The sequence below is a fragment of the Chanos chanos genome, chromosome 2 (genome assembly GCF_902362185.1).
Source record: "Chanos chanos chromosome 2, fChaCha1.1, whole genome shotgun sequence".
Lineage (NCBI taxonomy): Eukaryota > Metazoa > Chordata > Actinopteri > Gonorynchiformes > Chanidae > Chanos > Chanos chanos.
The window spans coordinates 17639469-17660987 of record NC_044496.1 but is presented as its reverse complement, the minus strand read 5'-3'; the positions used below and the strand labels follow the sequence as shown (position 1 = coordinate 17660987).

At 39.7% G+C, this 21519-nt stretch overlaps 2 protein-coding genes across 3 annotated transcripts; one reads left to right on the top strand and one right to left on the bottom strand.

Annotated features, from left to right (window-relative positions):
- Positions 1-4241: 4241 nt before the first annotated feature.
- Positions 4242-15612, bottom strand: LOC115804335 (electron transfer flavoprotein subunit alpha, mitochondrial). The gene is made up of 12 exons (XM_030764713.1): positions 15513-15612; positions 14634-14783; positions 14301-14382; positions 13856-13938; positions 13214-13313; positions 12399-12509; positions 12081-12182; positions 11676-11744; positions 11386-11468; positions 8155-8220; positions 6879-6959; positions 4242-4612 (listed from the first exon to the last, which is right to left on the bottom strand). Exons 1-12 carry the CDS (start codon positions 15549-15551, stop codon positions 4577-4579), a joined length of 1002 nt encoding a protein of 333 aa, XP_030620573.1. The 5' UTR covers positions 15552-15612; the 3' UTR covers positions 4242-4576.
- Positions 15613-17537: 1925 nt separating this feature from the next.
- On the top strand, positions 17538-21216 carry isl2b (ISL LIM homeobox 2b). Of its 2 annotated transcripts, XM_030766463.1 has the most exons (7): positions 17538-17595; positions 17998-18187; positions 18483-18745; positions 19340-19352; positions 20003-20273; positions 20636-20803; positions 21100-21216. In XM_030766463.1, the coding sequence occupies exons 1-7, from the start codon at positions 17538-17540 to the stop codon at positions 21214-21216; spliced, it is 1080 nt and encodes a 359-aa protein (XP_030622323.1). The 2 variants fall into 2 exon arrangements, with proteins under 2 accessions (XP_030622323.1, XP_030622322.1); XM_030766462.1 differs by lacking the exon at positions 19340-19352 and having other exon boundaries at positions 19987-20273.
- Positions 21217-21519: the final 303 nt, after the last annotated feature.

Here is a 21519-nt window from a genome sequence, read left to right as displayed (position 1 = left end):
GTCTGATGTTCCCACATGAAATTTCTCATCTCAAAACGAAATTAAAGGCCACTTTGTCACCACATACTTCCTTGTCAGCAAAGAAGAGAGGCAATTCAAATTTTAGATGGGTTTGTGTAACTCAGTATCAATAATGGCCAAAGATAGATAGAAAAAAGAACCTCATAATGGCTAAAGGGTGGATAGACAGATGACTTGGTTCTTCTCTGAGGCTATTTGTGAGTCCAGATGCCTTATCATTCATAGATGTTTGTCACACTCTGGTCCTCTCATTCCCCCGCTACTGGTTAGTTGGTAACACTTTATTTTATAGTCTGCTGATTACCAGGTATCCACTAGGAATTGAGATGGTAATAAAAATACAGTTATTAGGAAAGTGCCAAAAAAAAACTAGATAGAAAGTGCTAAATAATTTCCTGGTAAGTACATGAAAACCTACTGGAAAACTAGATGGCAACAAAATATTAGAAATGTATAGTAAGTACTAAGTTATTATCTAGAAAGTACATGGAAGACTACTAGGGAACTAGATGGTTAGGGTTAGGCTTAGGGTTGTTGCCATCTAGTTTTCTAGTCGGTTTCTATGTGCTTACCAGGAAATTATTTAGTACTTCCTATCCTAATAACTGTATTTTATTACCATCTCATTTCTTAGTTAACACCTGGTAATTAGCAGACTGTAAAATAAAACGTTACCGGTTAGTTCTGATAAGGTGTCTGGTACTTCCCGGTTCCTTAGTTAGTCTTGTAGTTTCAATCGTGGGTTCTACCTGTTGTCAGTTCAGCCTTGTTAAGCTGTGTATAAATACTCCTGGTTTTCCTGTTCTTTGCTTGAGTGGGGAAACACACAAACATAACTTCACTTCCACAAAACAGCACAACACACTCAAAACCACGGGTGGGCTCAGAAGATAAATTGCATTGCATGTGGGAACTATAAATTGTGTGTGAGAGAGAGAGAGAGACAGAAAGAATCTTTGTTCACAGGAAGTTTTATGCCTGTTATGCAGCATTTTAACAGTGGCAAAAATAATCCTATTCACTTCCTGGGTATAATGAAACAGATCAGTTCTGAGTAGCGTTAGTGAGGAACTTAAATGACTTGTGCAGTAGCAGCTGATGCCAGTCCATAATACATGAAAATATTAACTGCACAGATATTTGCAGTAGAAACTGTTCGGGTAATTGGTCAGCACGGTTACGGTGAGGTGAGAGTGAGAGCAACGTAAACGCTGATCGTAGACAAAAGCAAGCTTTGTCAGGTCAATGAGACTCAGTCGCTGTTCACAAGCTCCTTTGGGTCACATAGCCTAGAGCAAGACTGAGGCATTTCTCCACCACGACATACCACTGCTAACCACAGCCATGCGATGGCAGCTTGCTTCACAATCAATGACAGGAAAAAAAGCTTTTAAGATGCCATGAGTCCCATAGAGCCAAATGTTTCTTGTGCCTTAGCCCCTCTAGCAGGTACAGAATGGACTTGTGCCTCGCGTCACGCTCTACTGAGAGAGAGACGCAAAACATCTGGTTCTCTCACCTGTCTACCACTACTGCTGGCATACACACGCACATATCTCAAGGGACTGTGGTAAATCTGGCTTTTAGGAACAAGTACGGTATTTTCCGGAACATGGCTTCTTAGTGGGCACTTAAGAGAGAGGTCTGTTTGGGCACAGACATACGGGGCTCAGAGTTTAACCAGCCTGAGGGCCACCCAAACAGTGTGGCTAAGCCTCACAGCGACTCTCTGCTGTTAAGACCCTTTTCCTGTCGAGGGCTGGCTGACCTGTGCTTTGGGATTCGGGAACAGGACAGGATGACCTGCGTTTTTGGAACATTTGTCTTCTAAAGAGGAATGTTTTGTACGTCGAACCTGTGGGACAAATTACCATCTCCTTTGAGATGGACATCCCAAATGAGCCAAATTCAGTCCGCGTATCTTTTTGATGAACAAAAATTGCAAGTAGAATATGTGCTGGCCACATCCTCAGGAAAAGAACACATAAACGTGGACCACATTAAGGACATTAAGGGCCAGGATTCCAGATATGCATTAGGCCTCATCATGGACTAAATTTAACTGTCTAAGAGTAATACCCATTAAAATCCCTCTTAGTCATGAGCTAGATGTAATATTCAGAAAACAACTTCAGCCTAAGTGTCATGGATAACATCAATACATTTTTCTGTGTACTTTGACAAAATATGTATTAAAAGGTTGAGATTACGTACCAGTTAACATTTGAATACACAGTTTAACAATTGTTGGGACCTTTTCTTGATAATGGAACAAGATCTAACAATAAGGTAGAGCAGACAGCTAATGAACGTATTGATTTTAGTGGTGCGAGTGACCGAGGAGGGGCTTTTGATTGAGTGATATGCGGGTTGTATGAGAGGATGTTGAGTCGAAGAGCATTTCTGTTTAGGCTCCTCATGATTTATTCATCAGAGAGTCATTGTGATGCTTTTGCCATTATTTCATTTCAGAACTAACCACTCTGCTGAGGTGAGCCTCTGATGAATATTTCAGGCATTGCTAAACTTACTAAAGCTCTTTGCCCACCTGTACTATTCTCCTTTCCACAACTCCTTTTTCTTTCCCCTCCCCCTCCTCTTTTCAGTCTCCCTTGTCATCTCCTCCTTCCAACTGTTTGCTCAGTGATGGTTAAGTTTCCACATCTGACCCCAGAACATTACCCACCCAAGATGCTAATCACATATGATTTACTATTCTCAGGATGCACATGAAATTACATGTTGTTCAGGTGAGGTGAAAACAAGTTAAGCACATCTGAACCCTGTCCGTGCGAATTCTATAATGCAGGTGATGTGCGAATCATTAAATGCCTTATTACGTCTTTAGTGCTGTGAACGAGCAAACTCTTTACCATAGTAACCATCAGCTGTTCACAGGAGATCAAGACACGATGGCAGTTTGGGAAAGGTGCAGTTAGTCTTTGGTTCAGTTACTCCATTCAGTTCTTGAGCTTTCTTACCTCCTGTGTGTGCTGGGTCAAGCATTGTCTTTTGCTAAAATAAATACAATGCGTTCTGCTGCATAGTGAAGGACTTATCTGTCTTACAAAGTACACTATGTAAAGCCATGCTGTGTTCAGGACAAAACACACATACTACTACACCCCCAAGCATTCCCCCTTGTACATGTTCACCGAAGTATCTGAACTCATCTGTTCAACAGTTAAAGTGAGCTCTAAAGTGAGCTGTATTCGTGTTGTGTGATGTTAGTGTTGATATGAAGTGGTTAATATCATGTTTTAGGGATTTGTTAATATTTCTGTTCCCCACTTTTAGAGGTCAGTTCAAACTACTGTAATTTATTGAGTTTCTTGGTGTTTTTTTGGTGAGAGAGGTTTTTTACAGTGTAATTTCCTAAGGTTGAACACCTTACTGGATTTAATTTCTCATCAGTGATTGAACACCTTTCTAGCCCCATTGATAAGCAGGTTGATTTCAGACTCAATTGCCTTTCCTTTACTCTAATGTCTTCCCCATTCGAGATGCTAACTACATTTGACTGACAAAAACTGTTTATGAGCAGTTCAGTCTTCAGCTGCACCATCATGACAACAGGACCGCATTAAGGTGATCCCATTGGCATAACAATTTGCATATCTATCTAACCCACATGAATAATTCAGACATAATATTGTTAAAGTGCTGTCACAACAAAAATGTAAGACTCTACCTACTGAAGCTATTTTTTTTCATGAGGATCACTTTAATTAGCTATCATTAATTCAAAACCAATTTGTTTCTTATTAAATGTATTCAAGTATTTACATGTTTCATTCTTACAAGCAACTCAACAGCACAAGTTGAGATTCCACTTGGTTTAAATCATTAAGTCGAGCTAATGTGACACAGTGGCTTTAACCGTTCACAGTCACACAGTACACGTTAACCTCACGTCAAAAGACCTTCTCTGAGCACGTTATCAAGTTATAAAATGCAGACGGTCGGGGGCTGAAACAGATCTTCCCTTGACACAGATAAATACATCTATAATGTTAAACTAATTTTTTTTCAGAAAGCTCTGTCAACTAATAAAATATCTACATCTTGGTAAGCAATGTACATTTTCCTTAAATGAAATCTCCTTTAATTTCCTTAAATTATAACTACTATTACCTAATATTACAGAACCCTTCCAAAAATCATCGAGTTAGAGTGAAAACACAAAGAGGACATGAGGAGAACCTACAACTGAAAAATCAAAAGATCAAAAGAATAAGTAATTACGTTTATTTCAGTATCTACATATAACACAGTAATTATCATTTATCAAGTGGCTAATTGATGTTAAGTATAAGCCAGTTATTAAGCACCTTTATGATATAATAACAAGAATAACTCAAATCAAACTGACTCATATGGGCTTTGGTAAATGGCATGAAAGTATTAATCATCAGGGTGGTAAAGATACTCTCATGTTTCTCTTCTGTTTGGTGTGCAATGAAGCTGTACATTTTATATCCATTTTCTGTGAGAATATCTGAATTATCGTCCTATTACGTTTGATACATTAGGTCAAAAAAGCACTGGGTGCCTCTCACTTCTTCAGTGCCTCTGTCATCTCAGGAACAGCCTGGAGAAACAAGGAGAAGAGAGGGTAAAGCATCAGATATGGTTTTCTTAGTGGAACAGTATATCCTTGCCTATCTGAGCAATATCCTTGTAAGAGTCTCTTGAATGAGAACTGTAGTAGTAACTAATATTATCTGCCACCTCACTGTGTAAATATGTCTGTATGTGTTTTCTTTCACTGAAAGATGAGCCAGATCATTGTCCTGTGCTCTCATACGTTCATGATAATAGTAGGTTATGAATAGTAGCAGGGTTACCAAGCAAATTTATGGTTAATCTCCCCTGTATATTGATTATTGTAACAGGTTATTAACTCCATGTTTACATTTGCCACATATTTGTTAAGAGAGGTTCTCTTACTCTAGGGATCATGGCATGACCTTTAATCATACTGATAAGAAGTCATCACGCAAACACAAAGCCTGAAAGTCAATGCCAATCTGCTATGAGTTTGGTTACCATCAGTTACCGTTGTGGTCGCAATACCTGTCTAGCCTCTTCTCACTTACATACACATAGCAAGTATACACACACACACACACACACACACACTCAGTCATGCCTGCATGCCCCCATGAATAGATGTCTCCTAGCTGATGAATCTAGGACCTCAATAATTTAACAGAGCTACATTACCATTGGGTGGAATAATGGACGGTTGAGAATTCATAGGGGAGACAGTTTACATGTTTCGTCTGACTAACTCTGTCTCTTGGTCACTGAAGTGTCTGTGGTTACTGACCAAACCTACATTTGCAGTCCCAAGGCTTCCGCTACATGCCGAGGGTATATTTACCACTTCCATACACAGACCACTGATCCTGGCTTTCCACAGGCCAAACACTTTTTTAACACACCCACTGACAATGAGAGCCCTATCAGGTTAGACACACTGTCACAATACAAACAGTGTTACTCAGTGAGGTTTACAGTTATGAATGATCTTACAAACACTTCAAAATCAAATAATCAACTTCCAAATGTAGTCCACAGAAGTGTTGCTTTGCGTAGCAAACAGAAGAGTTACTGTTGATAAAACATATCACTTCCTTGACATGTGAATTCTAATTTTCCTCTGCAATTACAATGAGAACTACTTTAGTACCTTACCTACTTACGTACAATACTCTGGGTTCAGTCAAGTAGCCCTAGTAACTACGTATAACTACAACTGAAATCAGTAAATTCAGTGTTCTGTTTTCTTATCTGTTATGAGTAAGGTTCCTTATCAAATGTTTCAATGGTTCTGCATCTTTTATTCTTTCATTTTCTACTGAAGACTGTCAAGGATTCTACTGCTATCACAGTTGTGTCATTAGGTCATAAGTAGCTGAACAGCTTTACGTGCTATAAAGCCCAGACGTACTGAATATGAAATAAATACTTCACACAGCTTCTCTGTATACATCAGATCTGATTCAGTCTCCTCATCAACCAATCTACGTAACAGACCAAAGGCCCTCAAAACCCTTTTCAGTGCCTTTGACACTGACCGTGCAGGACAGTGAGTCGGTGTAGCTGTGACTTAGGGGAGCTGCGAGCGTAGCGTGAGCAGACAAGCATGGCCATGATAAGAGGGACAGTTAAATGCATAAGTGCTGACCATTAGGCACATAACTCAATAATGCAAACCGTCCAATCACAGAGCACAGTGCTGGGACAGTAAAGACATTAACACTGTGTGAGCTTGTTGAGGACTGAGAGAAGAAGAACGGTAAAAAAAAAAAACGGTGAGGTCTTCGAAGCTTTCTTTGTTAGTTGATAAAAAAAGTATGCTTGTTCATTTGATTTTTTTTTGTTTAGCTGGGCCAAAAAAGCCACAAAAATGCCTCTTAGTAGCTCTACTGTAACTTTAGCTGGTATTGCATAGTGCTGTACTCATTCTTCTGATTGTGAGTTTTTCCCAAAGGTACAAAATCAAACCTTACCTGTCAGTATAAAAGCAATCTCGTGTATATAAATAATGAAATTTTAAATGCTGTCTTTAATTAGGCACTGTGGATGGTATTAACTTGTGTTAGATTCATATCACATTAAGACTGGATGATGTGAGGACTGCATAAGAGTGCAAGCTGAACATATTTCACTATATCACAAATTTATCTCATCAAGATAACATTATTTTATAGATCTTTGAAAGTCAATTACATAGATTCTAATGTTATGATATACTACAGTGCCACAGTATATTGTCTATAATGATACTCCAATGTCTTTTTCACTAACTTTGAGAGAAATCTGTTCTAATTTTGAAATGTAGACCTTACCTTGAAGAGGTCTGCCACTAAACCGTAATCAGCCACCTGGAAGATGGGCGCCTCTGGGTCCTTATTAATGGCAACGATGGTCTGCAGACACACACAAACATCACATATCAATGATGAGAATACTCAGCCAGTACTGTCACTTATATAGCACTGTATCTGTGTTAAGAGTGTTGATAAAGCCTGCCAAGTAATGCAAACAGAAACAACATTGGACAAAAATAACTGCACATACACAGAAACTATTTCACAATCCAAATGAAAGGAAACAAAGCGATGGGGTGATTATCTTAACTCGGAAAATAACTTGGGAAATACACTTTATACAATATTACACCACGCATGTCTCTTTTTTGAAAGAACAACAACACACACACACAAAAACAAATCAAATTTAAACAAGATTTGTTCTTGTTACTCAGAGAAATCCATATTCTAATATAGATTAACTTTATTCTAACCACTTCAGCTTTCTTTTTTTTTTTTTTTTTTACCAAAAATACTGCAGTATGCCAAAACGAGAGCATTTATGGTGAAATACATGGCACACATGAGGAGCGGGCTAATATATTCACATCAAATCCAACCCACACTGGTAGTTCAAGAGGATCTGAGCCAAGAGAAAAACACAGATAAATAATACATCACACTTTAAAAAGCTTCTCAGGTTGCCTTTTAAAACATTCTTCTTAAGTGCATGGCTTCCCAAAGCACAGGGATTGCTCGGTGGAGGAAATCCACTCAGGAGACCGTTACCATGGCTACAGAGGAGTTTCTACATTTTGCATTTACATAAAAGAGTTTTCTGTGAGACCGACTGTGGCCTTTTCCTTTCTATTTCCTGTTGGTGAAGTGGGTCAGTTGTATAGAGGGAGGGTGAGGGACAGAGCTGGGATTTAATTAAAATTTTTCCAGATTAGCTGGAGCTGTTAGCACATAGACAGTAGTAAAATAAAGGGATAAGGTCATCACTACAACATCATCCAGACCAGGTCATAGTTCACATTCTCATAGACATAACATGACACATGATATGTCTACTTGGCCACTGGTCATTTGTGGTCCCTTCTAGCCATTCAATCTGTCATCAATATATTGCAATACCTGAAAAAAAACCCAGCTTGACAGATAAATCAACATCCATTTTTAGCCGCTGGTGCAACAGTGCTTATCCTGTCAGCTTTGTAAGACTGTTAAAAATACAGCTGAGAAGTTTTCAAGGTCTGATCCTGCTCATGTTATGTTTTATAGTGATTAAGACATGTGATATGTACAGTACCTTACTGTCCTTCATCCCAGCAAGGTGCTGAATGGCTCCTGATATACCCACTGCAATGTAGAGCTCCTGCAGAGAAAAAAGACATTAACACATCTCCCCAACTATTGCTCCTAACACCACTGTTAACGCCCTCTCCACTGCTACAACTCCTGTAGATTTTTTCCCTTGCCCTGTAGCTTAGAGGTAATTTTTAACTTGAAATGAGTATAAGCATACTTTAGCTAACGAGATTTAATGATCAGCAGAGAGTAACAAAAAAACATATACAAACAATATTAATATATTTTATACTGATTTATGCTACTTTTACAGGGTTAGTAATGACAGGATAATATCTGGTTTCAAACAGAATAAATGATTAGACCATATACATATCTACATACTTTAAATGTGATGAGTCTTCTTCATGAACATCACTCAACAACCTTAGCCATTTTCTCTATCTGGCTATAACAGCACGGGCCAAAACCCAGAGAGCTCATTTAACCAGACAGCAAAATGACAGCAGTAGGTGATCCTGGGCATTGTCCACCCACCAACACACAGAGTGGTACAGTAACAGACTGAAAAAGGGTGTGAGTATTCTCTCTTAACAGTAGTATGAATGACCTCTTTAATATGGCTGTAGCACACTGTCAGGTACTGTTTTCAGGCCCGGGGTTCACGGAGCCCCAATAATTATCCTAATGCAGGCTATTTGGGTCCCGAACCGCCAAGTGCAGCCCTGAAATGTTTCTATGTGCCCCTCGTGGGAGCAGCACATCAGCTGCTCTCAGCTAAATGCACTCACATATGAATATTTCAGTGCCATTTAATGCTTCTGCTGCAGCCCCTGAGGAGCGGAGCATCAATTTGTGAACATGGCTGTGCTGCCGTTAAAAGCCAGGCCACATAATCCAGTGTGAGAGGTGCTTTTTCCACTCTCCCACCAGCCCCTGTTCCCCAGCCGCTGACAAACACAGTCTGCAAGTTTCATTGCACAAGCTACTCATAGGAAGAGATCCCTCCTTGTCTCTGGTTTAAAAATATATGTACACAGAGAGCAGAGAGACAAATGGCTTAGCGATATGCCCCCCTCCTCTCTCTTGGTCAGTTTTCCCCAAGCACTCGTTGGTGAGCTGCCTGCTGGCCACTGTGCTTTGGGGGGTGCCAGGAGGGGCCAAATAGCCTGTTCATCACAAGCCCCATGGTACAGCTAAAGTACTCACACACAGAGCAGGCCTGGTACTACCATGCCCATGGTGCCTGGCCTCCCACAGGTCCCTGGACCCACTTAAATGGACATGGTCACATAAACACATACTGCCCTCAGCCAGGTGTGAAAGACAGTGCTTCAGTACCCCCCGCCCCCTTACACACACACACACACACACACACACACACACACATACACACACACACAGCCCCCACCCAGCTTACACAAACACATACACTGCCCTCACCCACGTGTGAAAGAAAGCACTAGGGTCCCCCCCCCCCCCCAACACACACACGTACACACACACACACACACACACTCACACTCACACACACACACACACGCACACACACACACACACGCACACACACACACACACACACACACACACAAACACTCACACACACACACACGCACATACATACATACAAACACCATTTAAGCAACCAGGTTGGCATCATGTTAATGAGCAAATAAAGGACAACAGGTTTGACACAGTATCCAAAATCCCTGTACAGAACCCCCCCCCCCCCCCCCCCCCCCCCCCAGCAGACAGCTGTACAGCACAGACTGACAGAATAGTGTCCTTTCTGAAAAGGCAGCTGCAGAAGTGTTACCTGCACTGGCCTACAGATTATAGAAAAGAAGACAGCAATGTCCATATCACAGGAAACAATTTGTTTACATGTTTATATTTCTATATCTATACATAAATATATCAAATGCATTTAATTTTCAAGAACAAAATACACATACTCTCTGTGGTTCATAAAAACAAAGCAAATTTACATTCTCTAAACTACACATACTGAACATTGTTGCATTGTAATGCGTCGGGAGCATGTTCATGCCTCTGTGAGCACAGGCTGTGTGGCTGACCGCAGGGAACTGAGGCGCTATAATTTTCATTAGAGTGACACACAAATTTGTAAAAACTTTTAATAAACACAGGAATGTTGCTCTGCGCTGGTGAGATCTGTTCATTAAGAAAGACAAGAGCTGCATTTGTAAAATAAAAGGACAGACTGACAGCTACACTGATACGCTCGTAATGGAACTGCTTTCTCTGCCGCTCCGCAACAATGCAGAAATGCCCACAGGCAGCAATCAAAAATTAATCCTAATTATTATGTGAATGCTGCATTAAGTCAGACATGTGATAAATTATACATCCGCAACATGGTTCTACTTTCAGAGGAGCGTGCATCAGGACCTGATTTTTTCTCTCCTGCAGTCAGTTTGAGTGACTGCCAAAGCAGGCAGAATCCATCCAACCGAAGAACAAAAAAGGCTCCAGAAATATAGGTTTATTGGTAAAAGTGAATCCATTATCACAGGTTGATTCTGCGATACACTGTCCATTGTTTTCTAAATTAAATTCCAATTTGAAAATGTTGAACCCTCTGGTATTTCTGGTTCTGGGGTCGGTTTGGCAGCATTGGTTGTCCTGGGCACTGGTTGGTCACACTGCACTTTAAATTTTCTCTCTAATGAGTGTGGTAAATCATTTAGGGCCTAAAGCTGCCATTAGCAACACTTAAACTCTGCTAATGTGTGCCACTGACAGCTGGCCTATCCCCATTGGATGGGGCTTTGGATCAAACAGTTTGCAGCTTATTCAATTTGACATAATGAAATCATTCCTTAGAGTGCGGACAGGTTATAGTTCACAATCTGGGAGTGTGTTTATGTTGTTTGCCTTCCATGCAGTTGTTTTCAGATTACTCATGGGAATACATGGGTCAAACACACACACAAACACAAACACACAGAGAAACAAACAAACAAAATGATAATTCTTTGTTGTCATAAAGGCTGATCAACCATTAAGGACCGTTCATGTTGTTATTTCTCTTTTAGTCTTTAGTCTTTTAGTCTGAGAAAAAAAAATGATCAAAAAAACGCAGAAACGCAGAAAACATGTTACACTAAAACTACAGACTGCATTTTATTTTTGCTGTAATGAGACACAAACAGACCCACGAGGAAGGAATGAAGGGATATGAATCAATGTAAGATACTAAGCTACTCACGGGGGCCACAATCTTTCCTGTCTGGCCAACCTGCAAGTCATTGGGGACAAAACCAGCATCCACTGCTGCCCTGGAGGCTCCAACTGCATACAGAACATAGACACAAACATGGATACTCAACATGGACACCCAGTTTATATCACAGTTATATCTGTCATCCACAGAAGACAATGTGAGCTCTCTTTGCTCTACAGAAACAGACATTATGAAAGACACATGCAGGAAGAGCGAGAAAAGGAGAGAGAAAGAAAGAGAGAGATTATTGGGGGGAGGGGAGGGGAGGGGTTTACCTGCTGCATTCAGCTTGTCTGCCAGGTCATAGAGAAGTTTGAAGTTTTCTCCACTCTTCAACCCACGGCCTGATTGGATTATGCATTGGATGGAAATATACATTCATTTACAAAATTCCAAAAAAAAAAAAAATACTTTAGTAGTATCTTGAAGTCTAGGAAAGTAAAATATTCAAAAACTTCCCTTTCCTAATGTGGGCTACCATGGTAAAATAAGCACTTTTAATATGCAGAGTTTCTCTCTGTCACAGAGGTAATTTTCAGTGTCACGGAGGACTAAACACTTATTAGGATCATATCTGAACCCCTATCCCCTCACATCCATGGCATTCAAAATTAGATAAAGATAAATAAATTATGAAGTCAGTGATGAAATGAAAAACAGCCTTTTTAAATGGGGCTCACCTCCAGACACCACCACTTTAGCACTGGTCAACTCTGGGCGGTCACTCTTAGACAGGTTCTGCTCCACCCACACAGATATGCCCACAGGAGATGAGGGTGCCACTGCAGGACCATATATGTACACACACACACAGACACACACACACACACACAGACACACAAAAATCACAAATCCTGCTCAACAGTCCTCTTGGATTTATGTTTTTTTCTTGCATCCTAAGAACTTATTTCAGCTCTTAATGAACAGTTTACACCTTCTGAACACCCAATGAAGTCAAATCACATTACTTTAGGAGTAAATTTTAGGAGATGATTTACCCTGTTCAGTGGCTGCACTTCCACCCTGCACTGGTGCAGCCTCAAAAGAGGTCGCTCTCACTGTGAATACTTTCACTTTTTCATTGCACTTCACCGTACACAGGGCATTCCCTACATGCAGAAACAAAACCTCATGATGAGCAAACGAAACACTGACATTAATCTATACAGACTGACACATTAATATTAGGACAGGGCTAAAAACAGTGTCTTCAAATATTCTGATATTTGCACAATATGCAACATTTATCAATCAATATTTCTTCTTTTTTTGCTTCTCTCTTTTTTTGTCTAGCTGAAGATCAAGGATTTGTCTGCTAAAACAAATAGACAATACAGAGCATGTTAGGCCATGAAACAACAACAAAAGGACAATAGACACAGTAATGTACTGCTATCATACGGTGTTAACATGAACATTTCGGATAGAAAATGTGTCACAGGTCTGTAATGTCTCTCTACTGCAAAATTTTTCCGATTCCATATCGAAGGCTTCTAGAGCACATTAAAACTCTCACAGCCTGGCTGCTCTTGTTTCAAGTGATAGAATAAATAAAGATGTAGCCACTTTTTTGTATCAGCCAGCTTTTGGCAAATTTTATAAAAACTTTGAACATTAGGCTTCAAAAAAATTCAAATAATTTCCATGTACACCTCAGAAGCATAACCTCTGTAAGGGGATAATGTGGACCAGCTAATACTGAGCCAAGTTAGTGTGGTTCAGTATAACAAGTACATCGATTAAGTACATATGTATATATGAAAATGGTTAAAATATACTTAAACTGCAGTCATTCTGACAGTTGTTGCCTTACCGGCGTAGATGGTTCGGACAAATGTGTCAGGGGATTTGACCTCTATGATGTCAGAGATGGCTGCCACATCTAGCTTTGCAGCCACTCTGGGCAGTAGACTCTGTAGAGAAAGGAGACAGTCTTACATAAACCCAAATCTATCATAGTAAACACTCAACATCTTTTACTACAATAAAAAAAATCTGATAAAACATCTCAAATATACTTTCACTGATATGTGCTTGAATTTTTATCAGATAATACAAGATGTAACTCAGTCAGCTATGAATAGAAAGCACAAACAGAATGTACACACAGGTTTGAAAAAAAAAAAAAAAGTAAATAACACATTGAGAGTACAGAAAACGTAATCATCATTCAGCACTAAATAAATGTGTCACTCAGTAAAATTAATGTATGGGTTGGCAAGTCGACACTTTATTCTCAGAAAACTGGTCTGTTACTTAACCTGAAATCTCCTTCTAACCATACCCCCTTCTGTAATCTTCATCATTACCCAAAACTTTTATTCCATAAGGGACAGATCTGATGTCATAATAACTCGTGTCCTAAAGAGTGTCCGTAAATATTTTGGAAATGTCTACTCAGAGGGTGATGTTGTCTGTTTTAAATTACGTCATGTCATTTGTTGCTTTTTCTCACTTTTCCAAAGGCAGTGGCTCCAGCACAGATGTGTGTGAAGCCAAACTGCTGCTGAGTGGCCAGAATCAGTGGAGTTAGTTCCTCTAAAGGACACACAGAGATCAGACTCAGTGTCATGATGACAACAAAAATCAGAATTTTAATATACAATTCATTTCATTCAAACACTGTGGTGCATTTAAAGTATATAAATACAACAAAGTAATGAGTGCTATACGTGAAAGAAGGATACACAAAAGAGATAAGCCTGAGAGACACAATGAAGATCTCAGCATGACAAAAAACCATAAAGAAAATATTATGTACGATTTATTATTTTTATAGCATAGTTTATGACCAAATACTTATACAACGGCTGTGGGGTCAGATTCTAACAGTAAAGTAGAGCCTCAGCAGAGCAGTCCTGATTGGTCAGATTTTTCTGTCAGGTGCAGTGCTATCTCACCTGGCAGAAGACCCTTGTAGGCGTCATGCTGAGCCACCAGAATCTTCTTTACTCCTTTCACTTTACTCAGCTCCTCTGTGACCTTCACCAGCACAAATAAGAGTAACGTAACATCCAAGTCCAGACATAATATGTTCATTCTTGAAAATGTCAAAAGTTTGTAAGAAGCTTTGCTTTGATAAAAGGATGCAAGTAAACATATGACTGAATTACTGAAGAGAAGGACTGGCAGCTAGAGTATTTGAAATTTGTTGTATTTCAACAAATTTGTTGGGTTATGTGTTTGAGGTTGAGTAACAGGAGATGTTTCACGTGAATATTGTTGCACTGTACCTTTGCGCAGTTAGTTCCCGCTACCAGACAAGAGATTTCACTCCCTACTTTGCTGGCAGCAGTAATGGCGTTGAGTGTGACGGGTGTCAGTTTCTCATTGTCGTGCTCTGCCACCACCAACGTGCTCTGGAACCGCTTCAAGAGACAAGGCTATACAGAAATAGACAAGGGCAAATGTAACTGATGACTAATATTTGCATGTTTTACAGTTAAATAATTGTTACATGATTTTAAAAATGACAAAAGAGTAAACTAAATTGCAATAAGAACTGCAAAACATGGGTCTGCCTCTTAACTAGACTGCCACAACTATAACACGGTATCTAGCTATTTTGCTCAGTGAGGCTACTGTAAATGTCGTTCTCAATTCATTTTCATTTTCGTTATATTAAAGGTTTTTGACCTAGTGTGACAACAAAATTGGTAAAATAATATTTTTGACAGATCACGGTGATTCCTTTATATGATGAAACGTGAACTGTAAAAAGTTGCCTCCTGTTTTCCGGAATAATGACATGCTCCAATCATACCCCGCGGGGAAAGAATTCCCTGTCGACACTGCAGCAAAACCAGAATCGGTTTAAAAGTGCGGCGTTAATGCTCCATAATTCATACAGTTCTGAAAGTTATAAAGACCCACATGCATTTACATTTAAAAATTGTTGAATGTGCTCGTCAGAAATTTGTTATAACATTGCTACTCCAGCTGCGACATACTTGTGTCCTCAACTGAACTCAAGTTCAAGTGCAGGCTGTCTGGTTACACTTTCTCAAAAGTTCACTATGGCCTACACTTAGACTGGCGGAGTTGCTTTGGAATTCACTGTTGTCTGTACTACTGAAAATGTTCTGCCTGAAATGTTTTCGCGTTTAACTCACCAGTTGCCTCAGACTGCTTTTATTAATCGCTTTATACATGGCAAGGTACAGCTGCAGACGTTAGCGGAGCGGATAATATTATTAGTTCTCGCGGTATTTGTTCTCGCGAGACTGTTCGGACAATCGTTTCATACTGTACACTGTACCCTAATGGTACGAGGAGAAATTCTCCACGAGGTGTAATCATGTATCCATTAAGCGAGAAATTCAGGTTAAAAAATCCATCTGATTGCGATCATGTTCATGACGATTAAAGAGACGACAACATTATGCTCAGTTATTACATTTATATCGATATATTTATTAAAAAGACATAAAACACCAACATAAAATTAAACAGGGAAACTGCTGATTAGTTATTATTATTAATTATTGCTAATTAGGTACTTCCAACTGATGATTTAGGTATCACTTAATACTGTACCAGTAACAGTGGCATTACTACTGGTATCACATAAATAAAAGTAATAATAAATTTTTCCCATTCTGGTATTGATTCGTCGCGTATTACAGAGACTTTGAGATTTCATTTAAATTTCTGGCAATTGGAGACTGAATTGGCATCATTTGTGAACTTGAACTTTATCAGTTTATAAACCTGCTCTGACCTTGAGCATGTAGGGTACGTGAAAGTTTTTAAGAAGTTTTTGTTTCAACGAATTCATTTATAACTCAGACTAATGGATAGTAACATTCCACGCATTACATAATTAACACAAAATAACTCTCATTAAGATTTCATACTGTCAATAGTCATTCGGGATTTGCCGCAAACCGTAAAATGTTATGTCAATCGACATTTTATGTATAATCAATACATAAAACGTCAGTAACCATCAAATGCTTTCGTCTTAGAGTCATCATGATGAGACCATTGGTCATATTCAGGGACGTCCTGCGGAGGAGAGGAAATAGGCCTTCCTGCGGGAAGCGTATGCTATTGCACTCTTGGATTAACTGGATCAACGAGCCAAATTTAAAAAAAAACCCAAAAACTAATCAGTCTGAAAAATAGTAGAGTCATCAGCACTCGTCCGATGTCAAATCAGAATCCCAGCATATTCATGCCTGGGATTCGAACCACTAACCCTCTGGTTCCATGACGTGCAAACATAACTGAACTTGAACTTTGAATACCTTTTCGAACATTTAACTCTTTACTTTGTACTTAACTTTTGAAAATTAGTCCACTACGTACAAAGAAAAACGGAAGTAACAAAGAAACATCGCACTGATCCAAGGAGGAGAGCAAGCTAAATATAGTTTCAGATAGCCTAACTCTAATAAGGGTAGGCCTATGGAAATCCATGTAGCCCATGCTTGCCACGTAAGGAATCAGTAGTTCAGCGGAAAGCGGACCCTCGCAGCATTTTAATTTAATGATTCAATCACGGGAGTGGCTTATGAGGAACTTCATTTTACACATAGCATACGTATTGTTTACTGACTGAATTCCCACATATGATACTAGTTTGCTTCCCCGAATGTCTCGTGAGACAGTTCCAATGTTCGGCCAGTAGGTGTCTACGTGGCGCTTAGGGGAATTTTTATTCGACTAATCTCAAAGATCATGCTCCCTATCTAACTTGTTAACTGTTGTACCTACCAGTGATATCCTGTATAATCTAAGGCTATGTCATTAATTACCGGTCATTGTGTTTTTCCTTAGAAGTCACAGACAGTATAACGTTTGCCTGTATGACGGTACTGAGTTTTTTTACTCTTACATTAAGAACACAATAAGTAATGGCAATCGGTGACACCAGCAGATGAATACCTGATCTATACGATGCTTTATCAGACAGTCCTGACATTATCAATGGTTGCCTGTGGCCCCCTATTGACGCGCCTGTCCAGTTTTACGCGTGACGTCACGCGGTGTATGGAACACTGCAGACTCTTCCTCGCTCTCCTTCTTCTCTTTCTCCCCCTCTCCATCTTTCTCCATTCCGGAGTGAAGTTGTTGTGCAACAGGGAAAGGGCAATAGCTTTTTCTTTCCGTAACCCTCCCCTCAACCATCCTGCATGGTGGATATAATATTCAGCTCTGCTTTCCTGAGTGATATGGGGGATCATTCCAAAAGTAAGTTCAGCTGTTCGCAAGAATGTGTGCTGCATTTGATTTAAAGGATCTAAATTTTGCTCTGTTTACTCAATGTACGTTAATACAGACTAATAAAATACCGTAAGAAGAGTATGTATTTAAATGTTTATTGATCCATCAATTCTGAAAATTTGGAACAAATAATGTGGTAAATTCAATTCTTATTTAACTTTGGCATCCTGTACAGGATAAATGTTTGAATGGCTATAAAACAAATATTTTAAAACGGAACGAAACGTGCGACAAGTTATTCACTACAAAAATCGAAGAAAGTCATTATACAAATAAAGACAACCCGGTAACTTCAGTGCTATGAGTGAAACATGTTATGGAACAGCCTACAGCAGATAGCTCACTGAGAGACGTTTGCTTAATACACAGAGAAGTCTGGATTGGCGATGTGTGTTGGCTGCGGTAGTCAGATCCATGACCAGTACATCCTCAGGGTCTCCCCCGACCTGGAGTGGCACGCAGCCTGCCTGAAGTGTGCAGAATGCAGTCAGTATCTCGATGAGACCTGCACTTGCTTCGTACGAGACGGGAAAACATATTGCAAAAGAGATTATGTAAGGTAAGCTTTAATATTCCAGTAAGTAGCTACATGAGTCAAAATCAAAATCATGGCGCATATTTGAAAACAATTCAGAAATCTGTGTATAAGTATTTTGCATGTGTTCTGAAGTGACAAAATGACGATCAGGTAGTGATTCTTCTAGACTGGAAGAAAAGAATCATTCTTAAGCTGATCGCCTTAATCTTTCAGCATTATTCCTCTCGAGAGTATATGCCATTTCTGAGAGCCTGTGTGAGTCTCACAACAATATCAATGTCCAAGAAACAAATTAGTCCATCTTTTTATTTTCCAGGTTGTTTGGAATAAAATGCGCGAAATGCTGTCAGGGCTTCAGCAGCAGCGACTTGGTGATGAGGGCCCGGGAACATGTTTACCACATCGAGTGTTTTCGCTGCGCGATGTGCAGCCGGCAGCTTCTGCCAGGAGATGAGTTCTCCGTACGAGACGATGAACTGTTGTGCCGAGCGGACCACGGGCTACTGCTTGAGCGCGGTGCGGGAGGAAGCCCTCTCAGTCCAGGACACATTCATTCCAGTAGGGCTTTACATATGGCAGGTCAGCCAGAGAATACTGCTGCGTATTATCAAAATCAGATATCGCCAAAACATATAGGATTGTCCATAGTATCCGTGTTTTTTTTAAAAAATTATTATCGATAATATCAGGGTAGCGGCGTTGTTTAAATCACTGTAAGCCAGTTTTGCAGTAATATACTGATGTACTTATGAATAACTAGCCGAAAACTTGAGGACTGGCTACTGGGACATTATAATAGGCTGAAATCACATCGCTCTACAGTGACCTTTGTATAACAGTAGGGAAATATGTAATATGTTGCATTTTTGGCATGCAGTAAATAACCAATTTGTTAATGTTCAAAGACATAATTACGGCGTTTGTCTTGTACCGTTACATAATCTGTAATTTAAGATCGATTCGGTTTAAAACTTGATAAGCAGCCAAAATAGCCTACTGTGAACTAATGAGCTGACTTGGCAGCTGAAAATCAAGGTATTTTCACGCCCCTTTAATTTAAGATGTGTCAGTGTTGTTGGTTTAATAGGGACTGATCATTTTTAAAGAGTCAAACATGACCTGATTTGACAATGACAATTAAGTGCAGCATGAACCATAAACATCAAGAACAAGATTGCGGATCTGGTGTCTTTTAGAGAGAAACAAACCTGGTATACTAAAGCACGGTATATTTTGCATTATTTTCAAAATAAAGTGCCCGTGCATTTGTAAAATTAATATTTATGATAACAAATCTAATTTCTATCTCGCAATTAAAGATTGTTTAAAAATAATATCAGAAGCAACCAAAAAAAAAAAACAGAGAGAGAGAGAGAGAGAGAGAGAGAGAGAGAGAGAGAGAGAGAGAGAGAGAGAGAAATGTCTCCTACTGTTACATAAGAAAATATTAGAGTTACACTTTAAAACGGCAATGAACAAAAGAAACACAAATGTATTTTTATATCATTAATGCTTTTAATAACCACATTAATACTCTTCTGGACAAATTTAGATCTCATTTAATTTTTTTCATCACATCATTAGTGTACATGATTAGTGTTTGCTATAGTGTGATTCGTGGTTCTGCTGATTTTCTCCTACGTCTCTTGTCATTGTGGATCTGTTTGATGTCACCATCATCAACATCATCTATGGAATTTTATTAAATAAGCATACATTTCATATATGAACCTTTCCAACCGTTTTTGCAGTTTTGTCTGTTGTTTGTTTCGATTTATTTTCACGTAATTTGAAATCTTTACGAATTCATTATGTTACAGCGGAACCAATCTCGGTCCGACAAGCACCACATCGTAACCATGTGCATAAACAGTCGGAGAAAACCACTCGTGTGCGGACAGTTTTGAACGAGAAGCAACTGCACACGTTGCGGACATGCTACAACGCTAACCCACGACCGGATGCGCTTATGAAGGAACAGCTTGTGGAAATGACTGGCCTGAGTCCTCGAGTCATCCGGGTCTGGTTCCAAAATAAACGGTGCAAGGACAAAAAGAGATCCATTCTTATGAAGCAACTACAGCAACAACAGCATGGCGATAAGACTGTAAGCATCTTAGTAAGTCAGGAAGCCTTTAGTGCAAGGTCTTTCACTCCTTAATAATACATGTCAAAACAACTCAAAACTTGTTTAAAATGTAATTTTAAGTTTTCCAATGCTTGCTTTCTGGTCATTCTCGGCTTCAGTCCATGGTTCTGTAATTTACCTCATTCACTCCCTTTGACACGTCTTTCGAAACATTGCATATCTAACAGCTCCTCTCTAGTTCTAAGAAGATAGACAAGTGTTTTTTTTTTTTCATTCATGCATTTCCAGAGCGAGCTGCGCTTAAGAGTTACGGCACACTGAATATTGCTAGAGTATAAATCACAGAAGTGCCAATTTAATATTGCAAATTGGTGGCTCAGAATCTACAGGGTCTCACAGGCACTGCTTTAGTGGCGGGTAGCCCTATCAGACACGATTCGTCGGTATCGGGTAACCAAGTGGAGGTTCAGAGCTACCAGCCACCTTGGAAAGCACTCAGCGAGTTCGCCCTGCAGAGTGACCTAGACCAGCCCGCGTTTCAACAGCTGGTGAGTGTCTCAGAGGCTGAACTCTCTCTTTCTCTCTCTCTCTCTCTCTCTCTCTCTAGTGATTTCGTGCACTCTAACGCACAAACGTAAATTAAAGTTTTCCATATTTCTTGACAATTTACCTTGAAAATAAGCATAAAAAAATCCCGCGATTTGGGCGAATACACAGAACAAGTTCACTTGCAAGGAGGATGTGTTCCTTTCTCAGATCTCTAAATTTGGGTGATGAATCGCTTTTTCATTCCCATAAATCATCCAAGACTGTATTTTGAGTGAAACCTGCTCTTGCCTTACAGGTTTCTTTCTCGGAATCGGGTTCTTTAGGAAACTCCTCGGGCAGCGATGTGACCTCTTTGTCGTCGCAGTTACCAGACACACCGAACAGCATGGTACCAAGCCCTGTGGAAACGTGAGAGTGACCAACCACCAAACTGCCAGTCAATCAAGCCCTCCAGTGGCCTACCCTGCATGATGCTCGCTCGTCACAGAGCGCTGTACACAAAGAATTTTACGAGACAAACTGCATTCAAGAGGAGCTCCATGTTATGTTATCTCACTGCTGTGGGAACTCCTTTTTTACCCTAAAAACGAGTCACCGAATCTGATGTGGACGGAGTTCGGAATTAATGATGGATATAAAACTTATCCACCTACTTTTTGTCGTTGAGGAGCATTTTTTGTTGAATTGCAGAATATCTCACATTTGCTAAGTAATT

Coding starts and splice junctions, on each gene's coding strand:
- LOC115804335 (XM_030764713.1), bottom strand. CDS start 15,551: ATGTATAAAGCGATTAATAAAAGCAGTCTGAGGCAACTG. Junction 14,784..15,512: donor AAAGCAGTCTGAGGCAACTG/GTGAGTTAAACG, acceptor ATTTCTGTATAG/CCTTGTCTCTTGAAGCGGTT. Junction 11,745..12,080: donor TAAAGTGGTGGTGTCTGGAG/GTGAGCCCCATT, acceptor TAATCCAATCAG/GCCGTGGGTTGAAGAGTGGA.
- isl2b (XM_030766462.1), top strand. CDS start 17,538: ATGGTGGATATAATATTCAGCTCTGCTTTCCTGAGTGATATGGGGGAT. Junction 17,596..17,997: donor TATGGGGGATCATTCCAAAA/GTAAGTTCAGCT, acceptor CTTAATACACAG/AGAAGTCTGGATTGGCGATG. Junction 18,746..19,986: donor TAGGGCTTTACATATGGCAG/GTCAGCCAGAGA, acceptor ATTATGTTACAG/CGGAACCAATCTCGGTCCGA.